The 24,777-nt window shown below is 37.0% G+C and overlaps 2 protein-coding genes across 2 annotated transcripts in view; one reads left to right on the forward strand and one right to left on the reverse strand.

The window, feature by feature from the left end:
* Nucleotides 1-17,678, reverse strand: part of LOC150076593 (cuticlin-1-like) — a 100,145-nt gene extending 82,467 nt beyond the window's left edge. Inside the window, exons 1-2 of the mRNA XM_090387524.1 lie at nt 17,388-17,678; nt 8,864-8,912 (exon numbers count right to left, since the gene is read on the reverse strand). Coding sequence (XP_090243650.1) covers nt 8,864-8,912; nt 17,388-17,420 — 82 coding nt within the window. The 5' untranslated portion in view covers nt 17,421-17,678. The remainder of the gene's footprint in view (nt 1-8,863; nt 8,913-17,387) is intronic.
* The window catches only part of LOC150076595 (glutamate-gated chloride channel alpha-like), a 288,441-nt gene that overhangs the window by 48,911 nt on the left and 214,753 nt on the right, over nt 1-24,777 (forward strand). The window lies entirely within an intron of this gene.

The following is a 24,777-nucleotide window of genomic DNA, read 5'->3' on the forward strand; positions in this document are numbered from 1 at the left end:
AGAAAATTCAAAGATTTTCCTCATTCTCTTTTTCTCTCGGTCTCACTCACTGAGTGAAGAAGAACCAACAAGTCTCTCATTTTACAAACAACGTCCATGAAATCATTTCCAACCCATCCATCCGCCCATCTAAGAGGCCAGAGCGGGTGGTGTTTTCTAAAGGAACATTATTTCCTTCACTTTCCGTGTCATTATGTTCCTTTTCCTTTCTTCTTTTGACAGCGGATGAAAAATATGTCACTATGTAAACGTACGCTGTCGCCTCATCAGGCTGGCCGGCCCACACCTACAAATCCAGCATGCGCTTTCCTTGCCCACCCTACACCAAACTATAATTCTTGCGGAATTTATTACTGAAAAGTAAAGGAAGTTTGTAAATGGTGTTTTTCCCTACCTGCCCACCGACTTTAAAAAATACTTTAGAAAATATAGAGAGTAAGGAAACTGTTGGAAACACAAAACATACGCGTATAAATATATGTTAGTATAGGTATATATGCGCAGTAGTTACGTATGTGTATACGCAATGTATAAGAATATCACTCTATGCATTATGTCATGGTATTTTGTGTCATAACATTTATAAACTTAAATGTAATACTTATAAGTTAGTTGAAACGCATCATCTTAGTACACAGCTAAACTCTGAATTAGAAAATTTTTGCAAAGGCGGCATCGCTTAAGTTATATCTCATATTGTGAATACCTTCACAACGAGTTGCCATGATATTGCACTACTCGAATAAGTAACGCTTCACTAAAGGAGAAGACTGTTGTTACTTATTCTCAGCGGATACCACCACCCAGACGGCTCCGTTTCGGGGCTATTTGGCCCTTCTTTGGTGGGTGGGTGGTATTCGCTAACTTGTACGTAGTCTAATTCTTTTGCAGCCTGAGGCATAAGCCCTTAATGCATCTTGGTGTAATACTTATTTACTTGCTTATAAATAATAGAGAAAGGGAAATGGTAAATTCGGAGCTACAGTTTGTGCTTATACCTATTCGTAAATCTCCTTATTTAAATAACAGAAACGTTGTATTTATACATTGTATACTTTTATAGAATTGTATTATTAATGCAATGACAAAGAATTTTTCTGCTTGTTAGCAGTAAATGAAACGAATCTACCACACTGGCACTTCATGTCAATGGTAACTGCATCGATGAACCGAAATTGGTCGCTAATAAACCGGACAAACATTTTGCAACCAAATTCACAGGTGAATGTACTTTACTGGTTGTCAAATTCAAACGACCAAAAAGGGTAATCTGTAATCCTTTGCTTTTTTTTTTTTTTTTTTTTTTTTTTTAATATAATGGCCTGGTTAACAGGCTGGTGTTTTATGGCGCATTGGCAACCTAGTTAAGGTCTAAAATTGAAATGATTGAAAGTTTTTATCTGATGTAAATTAGTTTCAGTAGTATACTGGTATATTCACAGGAAAATTAATCCATTGTGAGGTTGGGCTGGGTTAGTTAATTAAAGGTACCTGAAGTAGCTAAGACCATGTGGCGGTATATAAATTGTAAATGCTGGTTTCATATTATAACTTTACATTCCCATCTAATCATCTAATCAGAAAAACCTTGTTGGGACAGAAATCGAGTCTCAGAGGATGGAGGGATTCACATCCAATGCGATGCTCCTGGAAATTTAATTTGGACGTAAGAAAAAAAAAAAAAAAAATGAAATTTAAATACAAAAGGGAAAAGAAATGGAAGTACAACGTCTTCCGTACTTCTGGCCAACAGTATCATAATATTTTTTTCTTTCAGATTTAAAATGTTAGCAAGTTAAGGCCAAAATTAGTTCGTTGTAATAACTTGAGTCATTGTGTAGCATTTCCAAACGAAAACTATTAAAATATATAGTGGCAATCACTGGATTTTCTAAAGGAGCGGGAGGGGGGGAAGGATGGTCTGGTGCAGTGTTCCAGAGAATCATTAAGCTTTAATTATCAATGCAGCAGTAAAAAAAAAAGAAATCACATTATTTTAATCATAGTGGGGCTGTAAATTACATATACAAATTCCTCCGATTACGTAGTTCCTAATTACGTCATTTCGACACAATGTCAATTTTGATTTTCAAATTATAAATTCAAAATATGAGAAACGAAAGTTTTCTCTTCGCCAAGAAGTACTGCAGAGAACAAAATCTCAATAGGCGCTTTGTCAAAAAGAGGCAGGGCTCGCTTTTGGCAACGAACCTGTTAACATGAAGGCTTGCATAACAACACGCAAGTCATTTTCATGGCAACAAACATTTTGTTGCAAACTTAGTTGCTACAGAAACCATTTATTGCAACTGATGGATCAAAGGAGTGAGACAAAAGAGTGATTCAAAGCGTGTTATGTCCAACGGACTATGAGACGACTGATGACCGAGACAGATGGCGAAGACCAGCTGTCAGTTCGGTAGCTCTAGAGGAGACACAAGATTAAGAAATTAACTTTGTTGTTGTTGTTTTCGTTTGGTTGTAGGGAATTGTCTGGAAATTGTATGTGTTCTGTAGTCGATTTGCCTGTTTTTGGACGAAAAACCTGAGTTTCCGGGAGGAAAAATCACGCTACCCTCGCTTGAGCAATTAATTCAGCCACGTATGGAAAAAGGCCGATAAAAATTCCTCATGTCATAGACGGAATTCGAATCCTAGTCTTTTCCGCCCGGTGTGGGGAGAACGGCTATTCAACCAATTTTGCTACTGCAAGGGTAAGAAATCCAACGAGAGCATGTACGATGAATGGCATGTGGTGAAATATATAGCCAGATTGTGCGGGTATCTAAAAATTCAGTTGCAGATTGTGGAATTGGCAAATGACATAGGCTTAGATAAAGTGGACATAAAACAACGAGACGGAGACTCGCGGTGCTGCACTAACAAGAATCTGACTGAGTTGTGGCAACAGAAGGTAAGAGTGTAAGATGACATAACGACATAACTGAAGCCTTCAGTTTGTTCGTGAAAGGGAATGATGGCCATTCTCGTTAAAGATGACGCAAAATGGAACCGATCATCTGCTGTAATATCAAGAGAAGAAGCAGCAAAAGCCTGTTTTTCTAATTTCTATTCTTGGCTTCTTAAGCCGTCGGTAATTCGATAATGCAGTATGTAATTATAAATGTGTATGTATAAAACAATTCTCTCTTTATTTTTCTTGCTTTTCTATTTTAATGTTGATATGTTTAATTTTTATTTTTAATGATCAGTTAAATGAAACTTAAATTAAGTTCTAGAGACCAACAATTTCACCGCGGGCACGCATCTCCCCTTTTATGTCGTTCCGACACAGGTTCGTAGGAACAAATGCCCGGAACAGGAACATAAATCGGAGACTACCTATATAAATTTTGTTGTTGTTGTTTTCTCCGTGATATTCTAATCTACAACAGTGAAGATACAAAATGCCAGAAGGGCGCTGTCATCTAGGATAGGCACCCATCTGATGAATTTAATATATTTTATATTTAAGATAGGGGGTTCTAACTCTGGGTTACCGCAACTCCATAAAATAATCAATGAATTTGTGCGACCCCCATAAATAAAACTAATGAGTTGATTTGGGTTAGAGCTGGGCAAGAAATAAAAATCCCACTTGCTTTTAATAAATACATTTTAATCGACAGTACATATCGAATCAAACAATAATAGAACTCTACAACTTTATAAAATAAAATCGCTTCATTGGTGATAAATAATAAAACAATCAAATTTAAAATCCGTGGCAAAACAAAATTTTCGATCCCCTTTAAGCTGTTCATAATCGCCGGAGGGGGGTCTCGCGACCAGTACTTTCAGAATCCCTGATTTAATGGATTTCTTATATGAATATGTTTGAATTCAGATGTTAAAGTTTCAATAAAAAAGAAAAGATGAATATTTCAGTAGTATTTACAAACAGTGCGTTTTCTTTCCAGGCTCTTATTTAATTAAGAAAGATTGTCTCTCTTAATAAAACATCTTTCTATTTAACCACAGTACCCCTGTTTACTCCTGCCGATATTTTAGTTTGCTGCAATCCAGTTTCAGTTTATCTAGCAGTGGGACGAAACCAACAGACTCCCCTGTTTGCTGCCAACGTTCTTATGAAAGAGGAAAGAGGACTCGCTTTTTTTTAATGCCTTCCAAGGTATGGGTGGGTGTCGCTAAAGAACGCTGGCATTATAAGCACTTCTTTTTTCTCTCTCTCTAACTATGACTCCGCGCTTTTACAGACAGAAGACAAGAGCGTGGGTGGGTCAAACTCGTTTCCATCAAGTTTATCATGTCGCAGAGCTGTCACACGACAACGGACACAACAGTCGTTAAAATTCTAGAAAGGTTCGATTTTTCATCAACCTTCCCCACTCCGCTGTCTCAGCCTTCTGCAATGGGAAGGGCAATAACTACTAAAAGATTGATATCAGCTATTTGCGGCGCCGATTTCAATCCCCTATTTTTCTCTTTCTCCGCCCACAGATAAAACATTTTATTTTCTTTCTATTCTGAAAAGCAATCGTACGATTTTAAGATACTGTATTAAAAGTTCCTACGCCTCGACTATCATAGTTTTAACACAAGTCAGAGTTTAAAGGCCTAGATGGAATTTATGTTTCTCCAATGTTACGAGCTTGACCGACTGAGTTTCCTGAACATTTTTGAAATTTTTGAAACTCTGGGAATTAGAATATAATTGCTGCAGTATAAATATCCCTCAATAAGATATGAATTGGCAAGAAATGACAGCTCACTTTGCTCAATTAGCTCAAAGACTGTAGAATGCAATCAAGGAATTCGCGAATAAAGGGGGGGAGGGTAATTCATGTTCCGTCCAGGATTTGCTCCTTCCCTGAGACCTAATACAACGAATTATGCCACTGTTGGAAGTATTTCTATCAACTACGCAGAGAACAGGCATTATTTCTATCCTTCACTCAACTGGAAAGTACTTATAAGTATCTCTGTCACTCTACAGAGCAAATAAAAAGGAGTGGCAAGAAATGCAGAAGCTCTGTTATTTGGTGTTCACTGATTTTGACAACAGAACATTGTTGTTGTTTGGTTTTTAGGAGCATTAGCAACTAAGGCCATATTGCTCCGAGAATATGCGTGGTCATTCCCTGACCTTTCCGTATTTGGTGGTGACGGGCTCGAACCCCAGTCTAATCAAGAAGCGTGTGCTACGCACTGTTGCTCTTTCCCACCTGGCTACGGAGGCGCCTAACAGAACATTGTCTTTCTTAATTCGATATACCACATTCAGTTTGTTCATATAGGCGATTACAATAGGAGGTTATAATTACCTAGGAAAGAATAAGAAAGTGCTGTTCATTAGGATGCCTATTTCATGGTTAAACTCTAGGATGCCGGTTGCTGTAAGCTTCCCTGCAGTTAAATAATGATTAAACTCCGTTTTTTTTTTTTTATGAAGTTTAATAATTATTAAACTGAGTTTATTGATTATTTAACCATTTCTGGTCAGCTCTGGTTTTCTAGATGAAAAACATGAATTTTCGGGAGAAAACCATGCAGTTCTCTATCAAGTTGTATGTTCACCCGAAAAAAATTCTGAATAATTTCCCAGAGACTGAAGAAGTCGTTAGAAACTAAGACTTTTTTTTTTTCCAAATGAGTGACAAGTGGCGAAACCATTGTACTGTCATTGGGAGACTCCTCAGCCGAAAAGCTCATAAAAATTGTTCCCGCCTCGATGAGATTTGAACCCAAGCCTTTTCCACGCTGTGCGGTAAAATAACGATCGTAACCAATGTGCCGCGAGAGGTGTTATCACCCTTGAATTTGAATAGCGTTACTTGTATACATTGTCCAACCAGACTTGACCCGAAAAGAGGGATTAATTAACCTTCGGAGAAATTTCTAAGAAAAAAGCCGCATTTTTGTCCTTTTTTTTTTTTTTTTTTTTTGTTTTTCTTTTCACTAGAGGGAAAATATTATCTCTGAGAGTATGTTTAATTCATAGACGAATAAACAGAAACAAAATAATGCAAGGATTGTTTAGACCAGTGGTTTTCAACCTTTTTTTTAATAACGGCACCCCTAAGTAATTTATTTTGTTTTGCGGCACCCCTAGCATACTATACACGGTTTTATAATGAAATAAACATATAAATTTTAAAAAATAAGAAGTTTAAGTAACTTAAACCCAAATTATGGCACCCCCGGAATGTTGTTGCGGCACCCCGGTTGAAGACCACTGGTTTAGACAGTTCTTTTCTTCCTATCTATTCACTCAACTTCCTCAATGAGGGCGCCTCCGTAGCCCGGTGGGAAGGAGCCGCAGTGCGTAACACACGCTTCTTGATTAGACCGGGGTTCGAACCCGTCACCACCAAATACGGAGGATGCGGAAAGGTCAAGGAATGACCACCGCATTTTCCCGGAGCAATATGGCCTTAGTTGCTAATGCTCCTAAAAACCAAATAACAATAACAACAACAATTCCTCAATGATGCACCACCTCTGCGATGTTTTCTAACTGATTTTCTTCTTAACACCTTTAAATCATACTCCATATTTTTCCTCTTTTAAAAACTGTTTTGGAAAAAATTTTAATCGAACTTTATCGAATTTTAATTTGCAGAAAAAACTCACATAAATCATTAGGAGTTATTTAAATTACCTCTAAATCGACTAAAATCATATTACATCAGTAGAAGAAACTTCAGTTTTTGCAGTGATTCATTATGATGATTATAAAAGTTCTTCGCTGGAAGAAAACGCTGCTGCCAAGTAAGGATAAAACCTGTAATTTATTTGAAGATTAAACCACAGTAATTTATTTAAAATCTTTTGGACAGTTAACTGATATGTAGGCTTCATTCAGCAGCTGTCTCCTTAATTACTCTTATAATTTGAAATGCCTTTTCCATGAATTTGACACCGATAATTTAATATTTCCACGAAAAGAATTTGTGTAAATTCTTTAAACACGAATTGTTTACCTGGAAAAGTGATATTTTGCCATTTTCTTCGAAGATGTATTCGAAAGATGCCTTGCACTTATTTAAACTACCGTGCATAATTTTGAATAAGTTTAACCCAGCGAGTCAATTGCACAGCCATCTAAAATAAAATGCATACGTGTGAGCCATCACCTGTCGTTTTTTTATGATCAAAGATCATAAAAGGTAAACGTTAACGATAACTGCAGACAGCCGATGACGTCACCGGACTCAAATGCGTGTATTAAATGAGTAGAGCCCATTATCTGATCACGATTGGCATCTGGGTTCACGCTAGATTCATCCTCACTTCTGCATTCATCTTCATTTATGATCATCCACCCTTCTATGAAACGAAGAATGTTGCAAGTCATGAAGATGGTTGGCGTGCGAGTTTTGCTGTTCGGCTACAACGATTGCTTGTTGAGAATGCCAAGGACACGTCCTTGAAATTTGACAGATTTTCATTTAAATTTTTTAGTAGAAAAGGATGCAGGTGGTGGAGGAGAATTCAATTCATTAAAATGGATGAGTCACCTGTATCGGACCGTGAGCAGACGCCTCAGGCTTTCTGCCATTGTCGTCTACGGAGCAATTACCGTGGGTACGATGCTTTTGTTTCGTTCGTTCGTTCGGCACCAGGTGTTCGCAGAAATTAACAGCCTTCTGAAGACATTCATAGGCGAAGGCACAAATTAATCAAAAGGCCAATCCTTAATCGTAATTAAGTGGGAACCTCCTCACACGTTCGGCCTAAGTTACAATAGATCGTGCAGAAGATGATCCTCAAACAGCTGCTATGAATAAATGCATCTTTGACAGAGTTCACACTTCATTTCCCTAAGATTTTTGGATACACGCTGTCTCTTGCCTTGTTAACCTTAAACGCTGTATATCGAATACTGGCAAAGAGCCAGGAGAGGTTTTCGCAATGAACAGATTTACCTTAAACGTAGATTACCATCCCTCACTTGAATTGCTGCACAATTAAAATAAAAAAAAAAATCACTTAATCGGATATACCTCTTTCAGTTAGTAAGTGAAGTTTTTAATTATATTAAAAAGAAAGATGTCTGAATAGTCCATAGTTTGAGAGAAAATCACTGAACTACGTTTCTTTTTGCCTTTAGCAAAAAAAAAAAAAAAAAAAAGTATAAGAAGTTTCCAAAGAACTATTTGAGAGAAATATGTTTAATGCATACCCTTAAAAAACAAGTGCGAATTAATCTGAAATATGAATAACAATTCACATTTCAGATTGATTCGCCATGTAATAAAAAAAAGAGTAAACTGCAGCCATTATCATCAACCCACTGCAGGATGAAAGCCTCGTCAACATGTTGAGGGAAATGGGACCATAATCTGCCACGCTGGTCCAGTGCGGTTGGCAGATCGACCGCATTTAGCAGTCAGGGGCTTGAACCCCGGTCTACTCAAAGAGCGTGTGCCACTGAACTCCCGCTCCTGACCACTCGGCTACGGAAGCAAATGTAATATCCTTCACTAATTGAAACACAAACTGTTGTTATCAAGTGAATTTTGATGTGCACAAAGTATTCCATTAAGTTAATCTCCCACACAATGAATTTTGGTTGCTATGGTGAATTCTGTCATCAGGTGTAATCGGGAAAGATTTGAAGGCAAAGCTTTGCAGATTAGATCTAACTGAACAGGACTTTATTCTGGTAAAGTTAATAACAGCCTTCAAATCTTTCCCGATTAAGCCTGCTGATAGAATTCAACTTGGCATCCAAAAACGTCGCTAATTATTTAATTGTGTGGGAGTTTAAATTATGTAATGAAATTCATTGTACGCAATGAATTCATTTAATAACAACAGTGCGAGTGGTTAAGTTACTATTATTCACAGTTAAAATGTATTCGCTATTTTATAAACGATAGTACAAATTTAGACTTACCTGGGCCAAACACATATTGCGAGCTACATAACTGAACCGCCACTGCAAGCTGCAAATAAAAATAAATAAGTAAATAAATAAAACAAATTTGGTGGACAGCATTTAAATAGCAGGACAGACACATTCACGTTTGTCAACTCCGCGCAGCGCTACTCCACCTGAAGTTTATAGAATATTATAGACTTGTTTTCATTTCAAGTTTTCTGATTCTGTTTCACTTCAAGTGGAGTGTCATGTGAGATGAATGGATGTCGACCGTGTGATAATATCACTAAAAATATATATCCAAAAAGCTGCACATTGAATGTCGTCGTGCAGTAAAATGCATTCGTTGTACATTTTTAATATGCTTTACTATTTTATTATAAAAATGAGAATCTCTGCGTCTCCTTATTGGAGGATGCAAAGACCGAATAATTTGGAATATACATTACAATAAAAGGGTTCACAAATATACAGTATATGTAAATGTTTTCCACTTAAAGAAGGCAGAACGAACAACTACATGGGACTTTATGCGAATAAATTTATTATACATTTGAATTTGATTTCACTAAAATTTGGCTCTGTTTCCATAATTCTTCACTATTTTATAGTTAGCAAAAATGATTCACTTATTTTATTTTATTTTTTACATCAGACAGATGCCTTGCAAATTCTCACGTGATGGTTATGCGCTCTCTCCTAAGGATAGCCCGGTTGTGTATAGAAAATAAACTGGATTCTGTAATGCCGTTATTTGCAGAGACCAACTAGCTAAGAGGGTGAATTCGGGTAGCGAAGAATCGTCTTTGTTTTGTGATCAATCTTTATTCCTTCCAAAAGATATTTACTTCGACTTTCATCAACTTATTATTGAATAAGTAAGGAGAACAGAATACATAACAGAATGCCGTAATAATCTCAAGTTATATTAGAATTATCTAATCATCCAATGAATGTAACATCTAAATGTATCCAACATCAAAAATAAAGTCTAAATTTATTTTAATTATCTAGAGGAATGGAATGTCGATGGAAATGAATGGAATTTAGCAGCATGTTAAATAATAATCATTTAACAATATTAATCATGTATCATAATCATGAATGAATTAATTAATTAATTACGATACCAGTCGTCAAGGAGATAAAGCCAAACCTGTGCAAGAAAAGTATTTCAGAAAAATATTATTTGGTATGACTATGGTGGAGACAGTCAGTCTTTGATAAACAGGTTATTTTAAATACTCATGTTTATTTCAAATTTATTAGAACGAATTGTGCAGCTCAGTTTCATTTCTCATCGCGCCAAAGGGCAAAGAAGAATTTCTTTGCACTTTGGAATGGTTTTGATTTGGCATACTTTCTTAACTTTAAAGAAAGTTAAGAAAGAAAAATCAACATTCCGTGGCAAACACAGAAAAGCCAGATAAGGGTGGGCGAGTCCAACGTAAACAAAGACCAGGTAATTTCAGCTTTTAGTTGAATAGTAACAGACAATTAATTGTGGCATTGCGTTTACCATGATAGCAGAATCTATGAAATGAGAATGTTTAATAAGGGCGGAAAGAGAAAAGCTGATTTTCAAAGGTCAGCTGGCTGCAGTAGAAGTTGTTTGCATAGCGAATATGTGTGATGACTTTCAGCCTGGTATGGATGCGCTCGTTCGGGTAGAAAGAGGCCATGTCCTCTTAGTTCCTTGCTTAGAATGAGAAGGAAGAATTAAGGGAAGCCTATTTGCTCTTTGGCGCTCGTTTCTAAAGCACACTTCTCATTTACTTCATTTACTTCGAAGAGTCTGGCTATTCAGATAATCAGACACAAACACACACAAACTTCACTGTGAGGGTCGTTTTTGCACCCGAACTCAACCATGTTTATGTCAAGTTAAACTCGTTCCTCTGACTTAGCTATTTTAAAGCCGTGCAGAAACAGGACCATCGGTAAATTGTTTAACGAAGCGTAGCCAGTATGTACCAAACCAGACTCGCTTCCATTTGCCAACATTAGTATTTTATTCGTATTAAGTGTCGTAATGCCGACTAACCACACCATTTCCGCAGTTTATAGAACTTACACAATGGCGGCATTGTTAAGTGGAGCGAATCAAATGTCACACACAATCACTGAGGATGCACAAACAACGTAAATTCATGAGGATTCTCGAACTTCTATTTAGTTTTCGTGCAAACATCATATTGTAAATTCCAGGGCTGCTCAACAGCACGTGTCAAGGAGGTACCACCCAAGCCAGCCTCCTAAGATCACGTCGAACTCTCTCGCAAAGGAAGAAAAAACGAAATGACTTCGGATGGCTTCTCGTGCTACGTGTAAAATATAATTGCGATGCCCGGGGTAAAAGATGTATGAATAATAAACACAGTGAGAAAGGGAGCACATTTTGAGGGAAGGTCAATGACACGATCTGCCAACCAGGTCAAAATTACAGTTAGCGAATTGCATTAGACACAGTAGAATATCAGTGTTTGGGTGCAAGAAAGTAATTGTGATAATCATGCCACGTTAAATGATGTGGATCCTTCATCTCGAGAGCGCAATATCATAATTAGACGCGATTCTTACATTCAAATTTCCTTTTTTTGTTTTATTTCATTTATTTTTTTTGTTCCAGTAAGATTTCTGGACTGATGTAGATATTGTCTTCTGAACTTTTCCTTCTTCCTCAGTAATGCGCAAAGTGAATTATACAAGGCTAGACGACTCTAGCGAATTGAATTAGATTTAATCTTCCTCTTGTTATGGGAGTAAATTTTTATTTTTGTAGCGTTTGGAACGCTTTCTGGTAAAGCCCTTCCCTCAAAATTAGTAAATCGTAAATCTATTTCTGATCGATTAGTTCAATTGATTCTTCCTTAAAAATTTTAATTCTTTATATCATTTTACCTGATTACTTGGAATCGCAGTATTTGCTGTTAAAATATTTCCGGCAAAAAACTTTGTACCGCTCAGATTACCTATCGTTTTGTTTCTCCCATTGAATCGATTTCATATTCGCTTTCGTTGAACTTTCCTGCTTGAAAGGTGCAAAGTGCAGGAATATTGACTAATTGAACTGGCTTCTGAGAATAGTTATGCAACATTTGCACCTACAGGATACGAAAGAAAAGTTGTTGTAGGTGAGCGACCTTCCGATTACAAGAATCGCTTTCAAAGGATAATAAACAGAAAACTGCACCCTTAACTCGGATCAATGAGCGGCTATATTAGGGAACCTCTTGATGACGCAAATCACACGCGTTTGGCATCAATAATATTCTCAGTGTTTAATATACTCAGCAAATTCTGATGGAAAATCGGGTCCGATTTTCTATTATAATATGGCATGAACGTTTCTGATCCTTTGCTAAAATACAAGTATTTTCGGATGATTGTGTTTGAGGTGTGGGTAGGAATGAAAACGTCGAGCTAGTGGAACATACGAAAAAACGCACCACATTTCAAAAAGGACAGTTTAGGTTATCAAATCCTATCACCTACAAAGAAAGTTCATATAACAGGAATCAGAAAAGAGACAGTGCCCACACGACACAGCATTCTGTGAAATTTTAAGGATACATTGAAACTTTGCGATGAAAAAATTTTCTGAATCGCAGAACTTTAAAGATATTGGCTTACAGCGCTAATATCGCAAATATACAGACTGCCTATTGTATACCTAGAAATTAATTAATGCTATTGTGACACTTCAACACCTTCTCCATTGATCCGGTAAAGTTTGAAGTCAATAAAACATACAGAGCCCAAATTATAGACCAAATCTGGACTAAATCACCAGGACTGCTGTGAAAATTGAGCAGTATTTATCAGAAATTTGTATGATATAAGCAATTAAATGCAATAATATAATGAAAAATAAACGAATCTGTTATGTTAGTTGCTGAAGGAAAGATATATAAGTCAACTTGTGTGCATTTAACTCTTCAATTATTAAGATCTATGTTATTTCAAAGTGAATCAATTAAGTAAATGTAACTTACAATTAAGTAAATGTATTTATCTATTCAATAATTATTACAATACAATAATTATATTTCAAAGATCTGAAAATTTGTATAAAAGTGTATAATATATATTTCAAAATTTCTGTACACCCTCCTAGCCCACTAGCTGTACAGGGGGTGAACCTTGAGTTAATAAACTAATAATAATAATAATAATGAAGGTAGGTGGTATTTTTTGAAGTAATTAAAATTAACTTTTGGCAAACCTAAAACTGTATACGAGACATTTTTGGTATATCAGTGCAATGTTGATTGAGGAACACTGAGATATTTACGGAAATATTGCGGAATACAATTAAAAAGAATTTAAAGTATCGATATGAAAACACCCAATGTGTATTTCCTCATAAGGAAAACAATAATATTCTGATTGGGAGAGACCGCACACAGCGAACTTTGTTTCATGACTCAGCGTGATCCATTGCTCATTACATCGTTCTCGGTCAATCCCACGCTGTTGGCTAATCTGAGTTTTGAAACCTTTCAAGTCTACCAGAGTGGCAAAGAATTCCGTTTCATTTCTGCCCCGTCACAACAGTTATGGGAGAAAGAGGAGAGGGAAAATAAAATAAAAACAGCGCACGCAAACCTCCAGGTGGCTCCCTCAAGGTTTCACGAGTATTTCGAAGGTCAGGGGCCATGTGTTTAGACGAGGGGGAACTACTTGCACGAGCCAGGATGTCGACGCAGGAACGCAAGTAAAAGTTACAGCGAACACAGCCTCAACTGGTTACCTGCACGAGGAGGAACACAACCTGTCTCGATGACCAAATTTGGACTGAAACAGTGGGGAAATCAGTATGACGTGTCAGTGCTGGTGAAACCGTCACAAGAGACGTGGGGAGAACACGAAGACCCCTCCTCCACCCGCAAAAATACTCAAAGTTAAAAAAAAAAGAAAGAAAAATAATTTAAAAAAAAAAACGAAAAGGAAAGGAAAGGAATTAACAGCTTAAAACGGTGGCTGTGCATCAGACGGAACATACAAACAAAGAATTACGTTGAAAAGGAAAATTCACACCCATCACCGAAGAGAAGATATTATTTTATCCTTTTGACGTAAGAATTAGGGAAAGAAATTAATTTCTTTGTTCAACATCTTAATTCCCTTTGGTGTTTCTATTTTTTTCCCCCTTAGTCTTCTTTCGCTTCTATCGGCAGCAGCAATTTATAAAAACGGTCCACACCCTTTGTAACCCTATTAACCCCTTTCTTTTTATTTTCCCTGCATTTCCTCCCTAATACACTGTCGTAAATGTCCCTCCACTCATACCTGCACTGGCAGACATATTCACCTAATCTCTCCCCTCCTTCTTTATAGCTGTTTATCGCCACTGTTCTTTTCTTTTTTGCGTTCTCCATCAGCCTTCCACTTCGTTTGTTTTTTTTCTTCCATCATCGCAACAACACTTTCTTGGTCGTTCTCTCTCATTATGCAATTTAAAGCTTTCTTGTCTCCACCTCTCCAGCGCCCATAAAACCTTTCCAGCACTTTTCTCATCAAATTAAAGAATTGTTCTTCGACTACAATAGCAATTTACGACAGCTTCTATTTTGTCGTTTCTTTTGATAGCCAAATGTACGCTTTTGAAAGTAACGTTTAAGCCAATTATTTCGCATCCGGCATTCCAGTGGACAATGAATGGGAGACGGAAAAAAATAAATAAATAAAACGGGAAGACGAAGAAGAAGAAGAAAGCATTGTTTTCACAATAGCTGTCACGTGCCTCCCTCGTTCTATTGTTCACCGGTGCTCTGGAAGTTAGCAGCTGCTAAAATCTTCCTCATTGAATCTGCACCTGAAATAGCCGAGCTCCACAGGAAATTCTCTCTCTCACCAATATTAAAGGAAAATAGTTAAAGAGCCGCATCCCTTACATATCTCATATAAGGTCTGATAGTTTGTACAGTAATGTTAGGCTTGTCAATCGATTAACGTTCTCTTCTACTGAGTAAAAAGCTGTTTTACAAATCTGATAAGAAATACAAACGTGACAGTTTTCCAAAAAAATTATAAAAAATACAAGATAATACAAGACAATGAGCTGCGATCCTTTTGGGATAGGGGTAGAGTGACCATAATTATAGTAAAATAAAATTATGCTACAAAATAAGTTTCTTGACATTCTTATCAGAAAGAGAGGAGGTAACGGGCGGGTTTGGGGAACGAAAAACTACGAGCCTTGATTTAGGGCCGGAGTCAGACTGAATAGTACACCCCAGCAAGATGCCTTCTTTAGCGGCACGTGCAGAAAGGCGCCCTCAATTTTGCCTCTGAGAGGCAACCGGGACTGCATGTAGAAGTTTGCATTGTAAGTGGAAACTTGTTTTGTAATTCTAAACTTGCAAGGTTATGTGCGCGTTACGCGACAAATATCTGCCTTTATCTGCGCATGTTCTTCGGCCGGTTTACTGTTCACTGGACAAAAAAACCCGAGTTTCCGGAACAAAAATAAATAAATAACGCAATAACACGCAACCCTCTTCTGGTAATGATTAACTTAGCCACGCTGTGAAAAAAGCCCTTAGAACTATCTCGCGTCATTCACGAGATTCAAACTCAGGTCTTTTTTTACCCAGTGCCGAAGGAAATTGATTAATATCAACTGTGCTACCTTCGTGGTAAACTTTACCTGTTTGAGATGTACCACATAGAGACCATTTAAAATCATAAATCGGATGTAATTCTACTACTTCTACTTTAATAAAACGTGACAAGTCATTTCTTATGAAAATGAAGAGACATTTCATCCAGCCATTTTAATCAGAGTTAAACCTGATCAGCATCAAACTTTAATCAGCATCAAATCTGAACGCATTTATATGTCTGCTCAGGTATGCAAGTGTCTCAGTGGCATCGGTCACTCTGGCAGTGCATCAACAAAAACTGAGAGGAAAACAGACAGAGAAAAACAGAAAAAGGCTTTCTGAAGAGGCACTAGTTTGCCAGGGTGTATTATCGTCCACAGTTGGACCGAGACAGACAATTAATTCCTTTTCACTGGCTTCTAAGAATTAACAATAGCTGGTATGACTTACCGAAGAAACCAGACAGGTGCAAATGCTGCTGTTAATTATTGCTTCTTTTTTTTTTTTTTTTTTTTTCGTTATTGCGGTTAGTGTGACAAAAGATGCTAAGGAACCATGAGCTGAATTCCAATAGAAATAACCTGAAGGGAAGAATTAACCCCTTGCTTAGGTAAATGTCTCAAGAATTTAACTTCTCAACAAATTGTAAACAGAAAAATGCGTATTTCGTCTTTGAAACAAACCCGATTTCTTCCCTGTTTGTAATAACTCTGTGATCATTCTCTCTTCTCCATGGCAGGCAAAATAGTGTTCGTATCAATGCGTCTCCCTTTTGAAAAGTATGGATTTCCCTCCCATCGACGAAGCGAGCGAAGTTGACTTGGCCAGTCTCAGGATTTTCATCCCTCAACAGGTAAACTGCCCTTGAAACATAAACACCTTAGACATGCCATATCGGCGCCTTATGGTCTGAGTTGTCTTGGCGGGAAGTATGACCGAATACAAAAGAAGGGCACGGTTAATTTCACACTTAAAACCGTTTTAAATTATCCCCGAAGGAAAATCATAACTATTTTGAAAGCCACGTGCGTTCTAAGAAGCAAGAAGTTCATACTTATTGCTGTCTCTCCATAATACTCTTGTATCATTCAGACGAATAAAAATACACCAAATTAGATCTACATCCTCTCAATAATCAGAAAAGCATTTCGTGTTACTATTAGTTCATTGATATTGACGTACATGTGACTTAACTTTCGAAATAGTTGTACAAAGAGAAGAATGGTAAGCACATTTTGTGGGTGGAGTCGATAGTTGAGGATGAAAAACAACTTTCTTTTAAATAGCCATCAATGAGAAATGGACGAAAAGGCGGGGTTTTTTTTGTCCATCGCAAAGTTTCGCTACTTATTATATTTGGTTTAGACGAACTTTCTCTGAACAGAGTTTATTTTAAAGTTAAAAATATTCCAATGTGGTATACACTCAAGTCAAACAATAAACCATAGGTAGATTGGAAGAAATATTCGTAATTTTGCAGTCAGCACTTGCTTATAGTAACCAGTAAACAATAAAATAATTGCTTGACATTCTGTACCGATTTCTGGTTTTGAAACTGAATTGCAATGACATACAACTAGCTTCATTGAAAAAGAGTAAAGTGAGTTTCAATTACGGCAAAAATAAATAAAACCTTTTGTTTCCTTCTTATTCACAGGTATGCATTCCAGCCCGAGACAGTTTCCTCCGTCTTCTGGTACGTCGATTTGCTGTTGCAGCCTTAAGACTGTTATAGATACGAAAACCTGTTACCACGAAACCCACATCGGCCATGTGCCTCCTCTACTGAATATCTTCGGGCCCTCGCGTTTAATTTTAGCTCACCTTTCCGCCGAAGTTGTAGTTCAGTGACTCTCACGGGAGTTTACTTACTCGATATTTTACGCTGCTCATTGCTAAAGACATAAAACGCCAAGAAATAACGAACTTACCAGCAGTTGTAGCCGTACGGTCCAGGTGCTCATGGCGACTGGAAGGAAGAGACGGAAAAGTAGGTTAGTTTTCAGGTGCTGGCAGTGTAGCGGCTTGTCGGTTGTGACCCTGATATATGCGGTCCCGACATGCACCGCGCGGCACTCGTGTTTGGAGCGAGTGGAAGGCTTGTACACCTGTTGAGTTTTTCTTCAGATTTCCCTTGTAAAACTTTTAGAAGCAAGACCGCACTGACATTCGGATGGTCGCCTCCCCTGGAACATCCCTAACAGCACGAACGAGCGACGCTTCTCCTTTGAGGGTTTTCGTTATTTTCCTTTTTATTATTTTGTGTCGTCATCCGGTGAGCGCGAGTAGGCGGGGAGGTGAACTAGGTAGCCGTGCAGACCGGAGCTTATCGTTTGCATGTAATGGGTGGGTGTAAGGTGGTAGCTGAACTGATGGGACCGACAGCTGTTTCCTGCAAAATTACACGTTTTCTGTTTAAGTTGAATGCCTTTCGGACTACGGCAGTGTCCACAAGAAAGAGATTGGAACTCTAGTGTTGACCCTGACTTCCTCACGCTTAATTAAACTGATTGTGATAGCCTGAGCAGAATCTCCGTCCTCCTAATTACGAATCACTTAGATCGTGACACGTTATTCAATATCCCTATCAACAGGAACCACCCAAATCTAAAACGACTCGTTATAAATAAATCATAACCAATGATTTAATCGTCCTCTCATCCACTTGTTCACTGCTACTGATAGATATACCAACTTTTTGAACTGCAGCGCTCGCCAAGCAACTTAAAATATCGCCTCTTTCTGGTAACGCAGCAGACAGCGTCACTGATATACCACACCGTGTAACGTAGGCCTGAGGTTAGACTACAAAGGTTGCGCTTTTTATTCTCTTACAGAAATGATACCTCACGGCCTTAGTTGCCTATGTGAAAACTAAATAACTCGTGTCTCTCTCTCTCTCTCTCTCTCTCTCTCTCTCTCTCTCTCTATTTGTATATGGCTCTCGTCGTCTACTCTGATATTTCTTCATGCTTACTCCTAAGTTTGAATATCTAGCAGAAGCTTCCAATATTTATGCATATCTTTTGAATATTATTTACATTTGAAATAAGATTTGCAAAGCGATATAAATTCTTGTTCTTGATACAATTTTGAAATAAGAATTTCGTAATTATTATTCCTAAATCTCCCTTGCTTGGTAGCATCCATCTTGGGAGATTTTGATGTATCTTGACACGTTTCACAACAGCGCGAACATTAAGTAACATTAACCTGCACACACAAAAATAAAATAAATAAATAAATAAATATATGAATAAAATAAAAGTGGTGGTACAAGAAAATCGAATTTTTCGACAGTTTTATTATGTGATCAGAATGGAAAAAATTGACTTTTTTGAGTAGTGAGGAAAAATGGCCAATTCCCATTCCTCCAGCAAAGAAATGTCTAAATACTCATACACGTTTCTGATAGAATTTCCGCCGCGATACTCTAAGGACTAAAACGCAAACACACGTTGAAAGCAATAAAATTTGAGTATTTTATCATCGTGGATTATAAGAATTAGCAATAAGACAACTCAGGTTATGGATCATCAGTGTGCGTCATGTGTAATCGACCGTGTTTTTAAGGCAGGTGTGGCTCTCAGTGAGAGCCACACCTGCCTTAAATATAAAATATACAAATAACAAAAAAAAAACTCTTCCGTATATGATACAAAGAACTAGTATCATCAACGGAGTTCAAATGGTCTTTCAATAAATGTTTTAATCTCTTGATGGTTCAGAAAAATTAATTATTATGAAACATTTGTATAATTGAGGAGTTACTCAATTATACAAATCTTAGGTAGAGATGATATGAGATAAACATGATAATTTACAGGATGAAATGTTATTGGGAGTTATTTATTTCGGAGATCCTACAATTACAGCATTTCTAAATACTCATCAGAACCTGTTAGCAAATGCTAATTATTTAACGTTTAAAACTAACCTCGAAATTGGTGGAAGAAGGCAACTAGATTATAATTAAATGAACAATTGAAGTTTATAAATTAGGATCCCAGTATTGGCGGATCTCTAATATCTGTGAATTATGCATTACCTTCAGGACAAATCGCAATTAATAGTAGTTACAACTCAACCATTTCGTTCATTTATACTGTATTCCGTGTCCCATAGTTTACATTAATGTCAGTCCATCGGCATGCATTAATAGAAGTTTGATCTGTGCTGAATAATAGACGTACTGATCTATGCTGAGTACCAAATTTATTGACATGTATGCATTAATAGATGTTTGATCGATGCTGATGACTTGAAGCTAAATAATCAACCATTGCTGAAGACTGCTTCAGTCTGTACAAAATGCCATAAATAATATAATTTCTCTTCCATCGTACTCCTACTACGACCAAAGAGAACGTATACAGACTTACATTTTCTTTACAAACCTATTAATGGAAAGCTGAATTGTCCGGGCAATACTTTAAGCAATATTTTCGGTAGCCGAGACTGCCCAACGTTCCTCCCACATATCCAGCGAATTAATTAAGGAAGCTGTCCCTTAACTCTCTACTTCATATGAATCGCACACAACTTGACTTCTTCGAAGTTGATTCTTCCTCCAAGTGTCAATATTATTTTTTTTCACATATTTATATTGTTCTAAAGTTATTATTTTATAACGGAATGCAGATGAGATTTTAATACTGGTGTGCGGCTCCAATCCTTTGTTTATTATAGGCGGGGCTTCTTGGTTACAGATGTTCTGAGAGCACGGACTGCAAATTTCAGTCCTTCCTTATTTTTATGCAAAAACTTGGAGATGAATAAAGTATTAATTCCTGATACGTTTCTAAAAGAGTTAGTTTTGACTGGGTAGTCTCCCTACAGACTAAACTTCTCTACTGGTTTTGCCACTTGTTATATTCAGTTTACCCATAGTTTGAGAGTTGCATACGGTGGGGCACGTTCTCCTAATCCAAGATATTCATGAATCCAAGGTATTCAGGAATACGAATCCATGAATACTATGAATTGCTGGATAATATTCTTCCATAAAGATATTGTATTACGATTCGATGTTGAATTTTTTTTTCCATTTATGCATGCTCAAACTTCCATTGCCTAAAAAAGAGTGTTGCAAGTTATGAACTTTAAAAATAATAATAAATAAATAGTTATATATACATATTATTTATTATTTTTTATTACGTTTGACAATTTTACATTTGAAAACCATTTTTGGAATGGACACAGAATAGCTCCATAACCGTTCAGTATATTTGTAGAGTTCAATAAGAAATATAATATGTACGTAGTGTTAGCCATATGGTGCATGAAAGCCCTTGACTTTTACGTGCAGTAAAAGCCAAGGGCTTCCTTGCAACACATGCTAATATCAGTCAAAAAATTAAGATTAATTAATTAAAAATAATAAGTAAATAATAAAATAAAACTACGTATTTGACTCCCTTCTCACGTGTCTAGCCAGTTGACCTCTGAATTTCCCTAAGCTGTCATGCTAGTTCACTTTTCCAAGTGTGGTCTTATAATTGACTTATCCAGTGGGATTATGACCTCTTTATCTCTTACAAGCAAATGTTGGATAAATCATTAATATGACACCATTTGACTTTCCTTTTCACCTGTCTACACTGCTAGAACTTAATGTTCGGCCATATCGTAACACAAAAAATCACTTTCTTCCTCTAAGGTCTTTAGTTTAAAACCACCAAGGGTATATGTTATTTTTGGGTTGCTGTTCCCGATGTGTAAGTAAATATATATATATATATATATATATATATATATATATATATATATGTGTGTGTGTGTGTGCACCAAAAATACATCTCCCTTGGGAGGCTGAATTAAGGCTGCAATCTGCTAAATTGAAACATAGCTAACACTTTTCTGACCATCCTTGGAGCCTGTTCAAGTCATCTTGAAGGAGCGCTGCTTGACTCTGATCGTAGAGTTGTTAGTGATTTCATCAACATCATTAAATTCATGAATATTCTTCAAAATACCTAAGAGTTTTTTATTTCACAATCTGAGTTCAAAATGTTCCAGCTTATACAGCAACCTCTGATACGGGACTCAGTCAAATGCTTTGCTGAAATCCAAGTAAAATATTTCGAAATGTTTTCCTACATCCAACCATGAGAGTCTCTGTCAAAATAATCAGGTTAGTTAAACATGATTTTTCTTTACAAAACCATGGAATTCTTTCCTCCAGCATTCCATTTCTATCCAAGTGATCCCCTATTTCACTCTTAATCATTGCCTCCATGATTTTTCCTACCACTGAAATCAGACTGAACAGTCAGTAATTAACCACGTCACACTTAGAACCGCCTTTATTCTCTTCTCCATTCCAAAGGAATCTCTTCTCCCCCCCCCCCCCCACCGAGTATAGTGAGTGACGCCATAATAGTCAATCATAATGGTTCAATGCACTCTCTTGCTCCCTCCCTCAGAATTACAGCGTTTATACCATCAATTCCAGGAGCTTTTTTCGCCTTTAGGCTCGAAAGTTTTCTAATAATCTTCTTAAATTTTAGTATAGCTAATTTCATGCTTTTCAGCTTCACTTATTCAATTCATCTGTAACATCAGCAGGGTTATCTATAACTTTCCTTCATTTATTGTGCAAAGGTCTGATCTGATTCGCTTTTGTTTTTTTCTTTTTGGCATTCAAATTGAAATCAACCATAATAATACATTTACACTTCCTCTCCCATTCTAGAATCCCCATTGTGCGACTCGTTCAAGGCTTCTGTGGTGCACTAATATATTCGCGCTCTGTGAATTATCTCACGAGTTCACAGTTGCCATGTAGTAATCCCTTAAGTTGTCAAAACCTGCTTTCCTGAAATCGAAACCCATTCCTTTTCCTTTAATAATGGAGTGGGTTTCAATTTCTGCCTGCTACCTCTCCTCTCCCCATCCAAATTAAGAACTCTGTGACCACTCTCTGCTTTGTTTCCTGGTTCATGTATAATGACCAGGTTGAGAATATTCTTATTCCTATCATATGCTTATAGAAATAGCGCTCGTCCAGTTCATTTAAAGATTTCATTCTCCATAATGAGTTTCCCTCCCACTTGCTCCAATCACCAAATTGAAATCACCCATAATAATACATTCACACTTCCTCTCCCATTCCATAGAGGAATAGGTTATCATCATGATCTTCACAAGCTAGTTTGGTTTGGTTTGTAGATTACTCCCGTTATACCTATGGAGCAATACGGCCTTAGTTGCTAATGCTCCTAAAAAAAAAAAAAAAATAAAATAAATAAATAATAAAAAAACAAATAACAATAACAAATTATACCTTTGCTTCCATCTGACTGAACAGCACAGATTCTACATTGGCATGCGTAACTTCTGAATTTAGAAAGGCTCAGGCTCTTTTTCCATAAGCAGCAGAAAAAAAAAAAAAAAAAAACTAAAATGGTTTAAAATAAGTCTATTAGCACAATCTGAGTTTAAATTTTATTAATGGTATAATGAGTGCTGTGGGTAACAACAGTAAGCATATTATTAACAGAACAGACATCTAATTAAAATATAAATCATATTGCACTGGTGGAGCTATATGAAAAGCATTTTAAATAAAACCTATTTTTGTATTTCAGTATTGAACGCCGGATGGAACATATTCTTATCCGAAAAAAAGCTCAATAATAAAAGCATTTAACAAAGGAAAAAGCCTCTTTATCACTACTATTGGATTTCGCGAGTTGTTGGAGAAGAAAAGGAAAAACTCATTTATGCTATTTATCAGCTGGTTGCCTAGGTTTTCATTACAAACACTACACCGTGCTCAGCAGTTGTAATGAGTTGTAATGAGAGCACGCATAATCGTTTACTTATCGTCCTAACAAAGGAAATGCACTTAGCTAAAATTCTTGTTTTCGTAAACTGCTCCTTAACTGTAAACGAGAGAAACAAGTTCCACTAACTTTTCGTTACACTACGAGCTAATCCCTCAAAGGGAATTTAAGAAGGGAAAAGGTCCCGCCCCCCTTTCCATATTCGTGAATGTCCCGACACGGTCTGCTAACATTTCAACTACATCGGTTACGAGAGAATAAACTGGGTTCGCTTATAACGGTCTTCAGACACCTGCTCCTCCTCCTCCTCCGCGGAAACAAAGAGCGAAAGGCGGACAAAGAGTTCAAAAATTGTTTCAGAATTACGAAACGATTTTATAGGACTTAAATGGCTGTGTGATGAAATGATGCCAATTGTTCTTTGTCCAGGAGGCGCCAGGATAAATTTGATTTATTGAACTTTTACGAATCTCTGGAATGAAAATTAAAAGTTTAAAGAAGCTGCGGAGATCGATTGCAGAGTCCGTGAATAATTTCTCTAAATCGGCCTTGGTTAAACGTGCAACGGAAGCAGAGGGTATTAAGATAGAAACCACTCCTCTATTTCAGGGGTACCAGCCATTGTCAACGATTGCATGAAGAGTGTTCTGGATTATTATTATCTGCACCAAACAGCTCGCGTGACTCAGAGATCCAACAGAACTGAATAACGGAATAACCTTCGCGGTTTGTTCATGCGTATATTTGCAGATCCTGTAAAGCCGTGTGCATGTTAAACACGGTGGTTATATTTTTTGTTTACTTATCACCTCCAAAAGTTAGACCGTTATGTCCAATGCTTCCCAATGACAATACATGTCGGTAGACCAAATATTTGTCGTTTTCTCTCCTTTGAAGGTTTTCTCCGCATGAATTGGGTTACTATTTCAGCTTCAGGCTCCATTGAACGAATTAAGTTTGTTGCTTTATGACTCTCTGTCCCTCTCTTTATGTTTCTGTGTGTGCGTGACACACCGATAGTAATAGAAAGCATGGATTTTCCATTCTGCATTTTTCTTCTGGTGTTGTATTGTCGTAGGGTTGCGAGGAGCTTCCATATTAAAAATAAATAGAGTTATATACTATTTCTGAGGGAGAGGAGCTGGTTATTTGTATCGCAACATGAACCTCCATTTTGTTGGATTTGTAAAGAAAAAAAAAAATCGGTCAATAAGAAAATTTCCACCTAAGATAAAATTAGGGTTAAAGCCTCAAGCTGCGAGCAAGTTTAAACTATGTACTGTATATATTAAGTGCAACAGCATCATTAATACACAGCCATTTCTGAATTAACAGAATATTTATGAGGCGGCATCGTTTTAAGTTATATCTCATATTGTGAATACCTTCACAGCGAGTTGCCATGATATTGCACTACTTCGAATAAGTAACGCTTCACCTGAAGAGAAGACTAATGTTGCTTATTCTCAGATGGATACCACCACCCAGGCGGCACCGTTTCAGGGCTATTTGGCCCTTCTTCGGTGGGTGA

Source organism: Mastigoproctus giganteus, chromosome 13, assembly GCF_048544385.1.
Source record: "Mastigoproctus giganteus isolate SK-2022 chromosome 13, ASM4854438v1, whole genome shotgun sequence".
NCBI lineage: Eukaryota > Metazoa > Arthropoda > Arachnida > Uropygi > Thelyphonidae > Mastigoproctus > Mastigoproctus giganteus.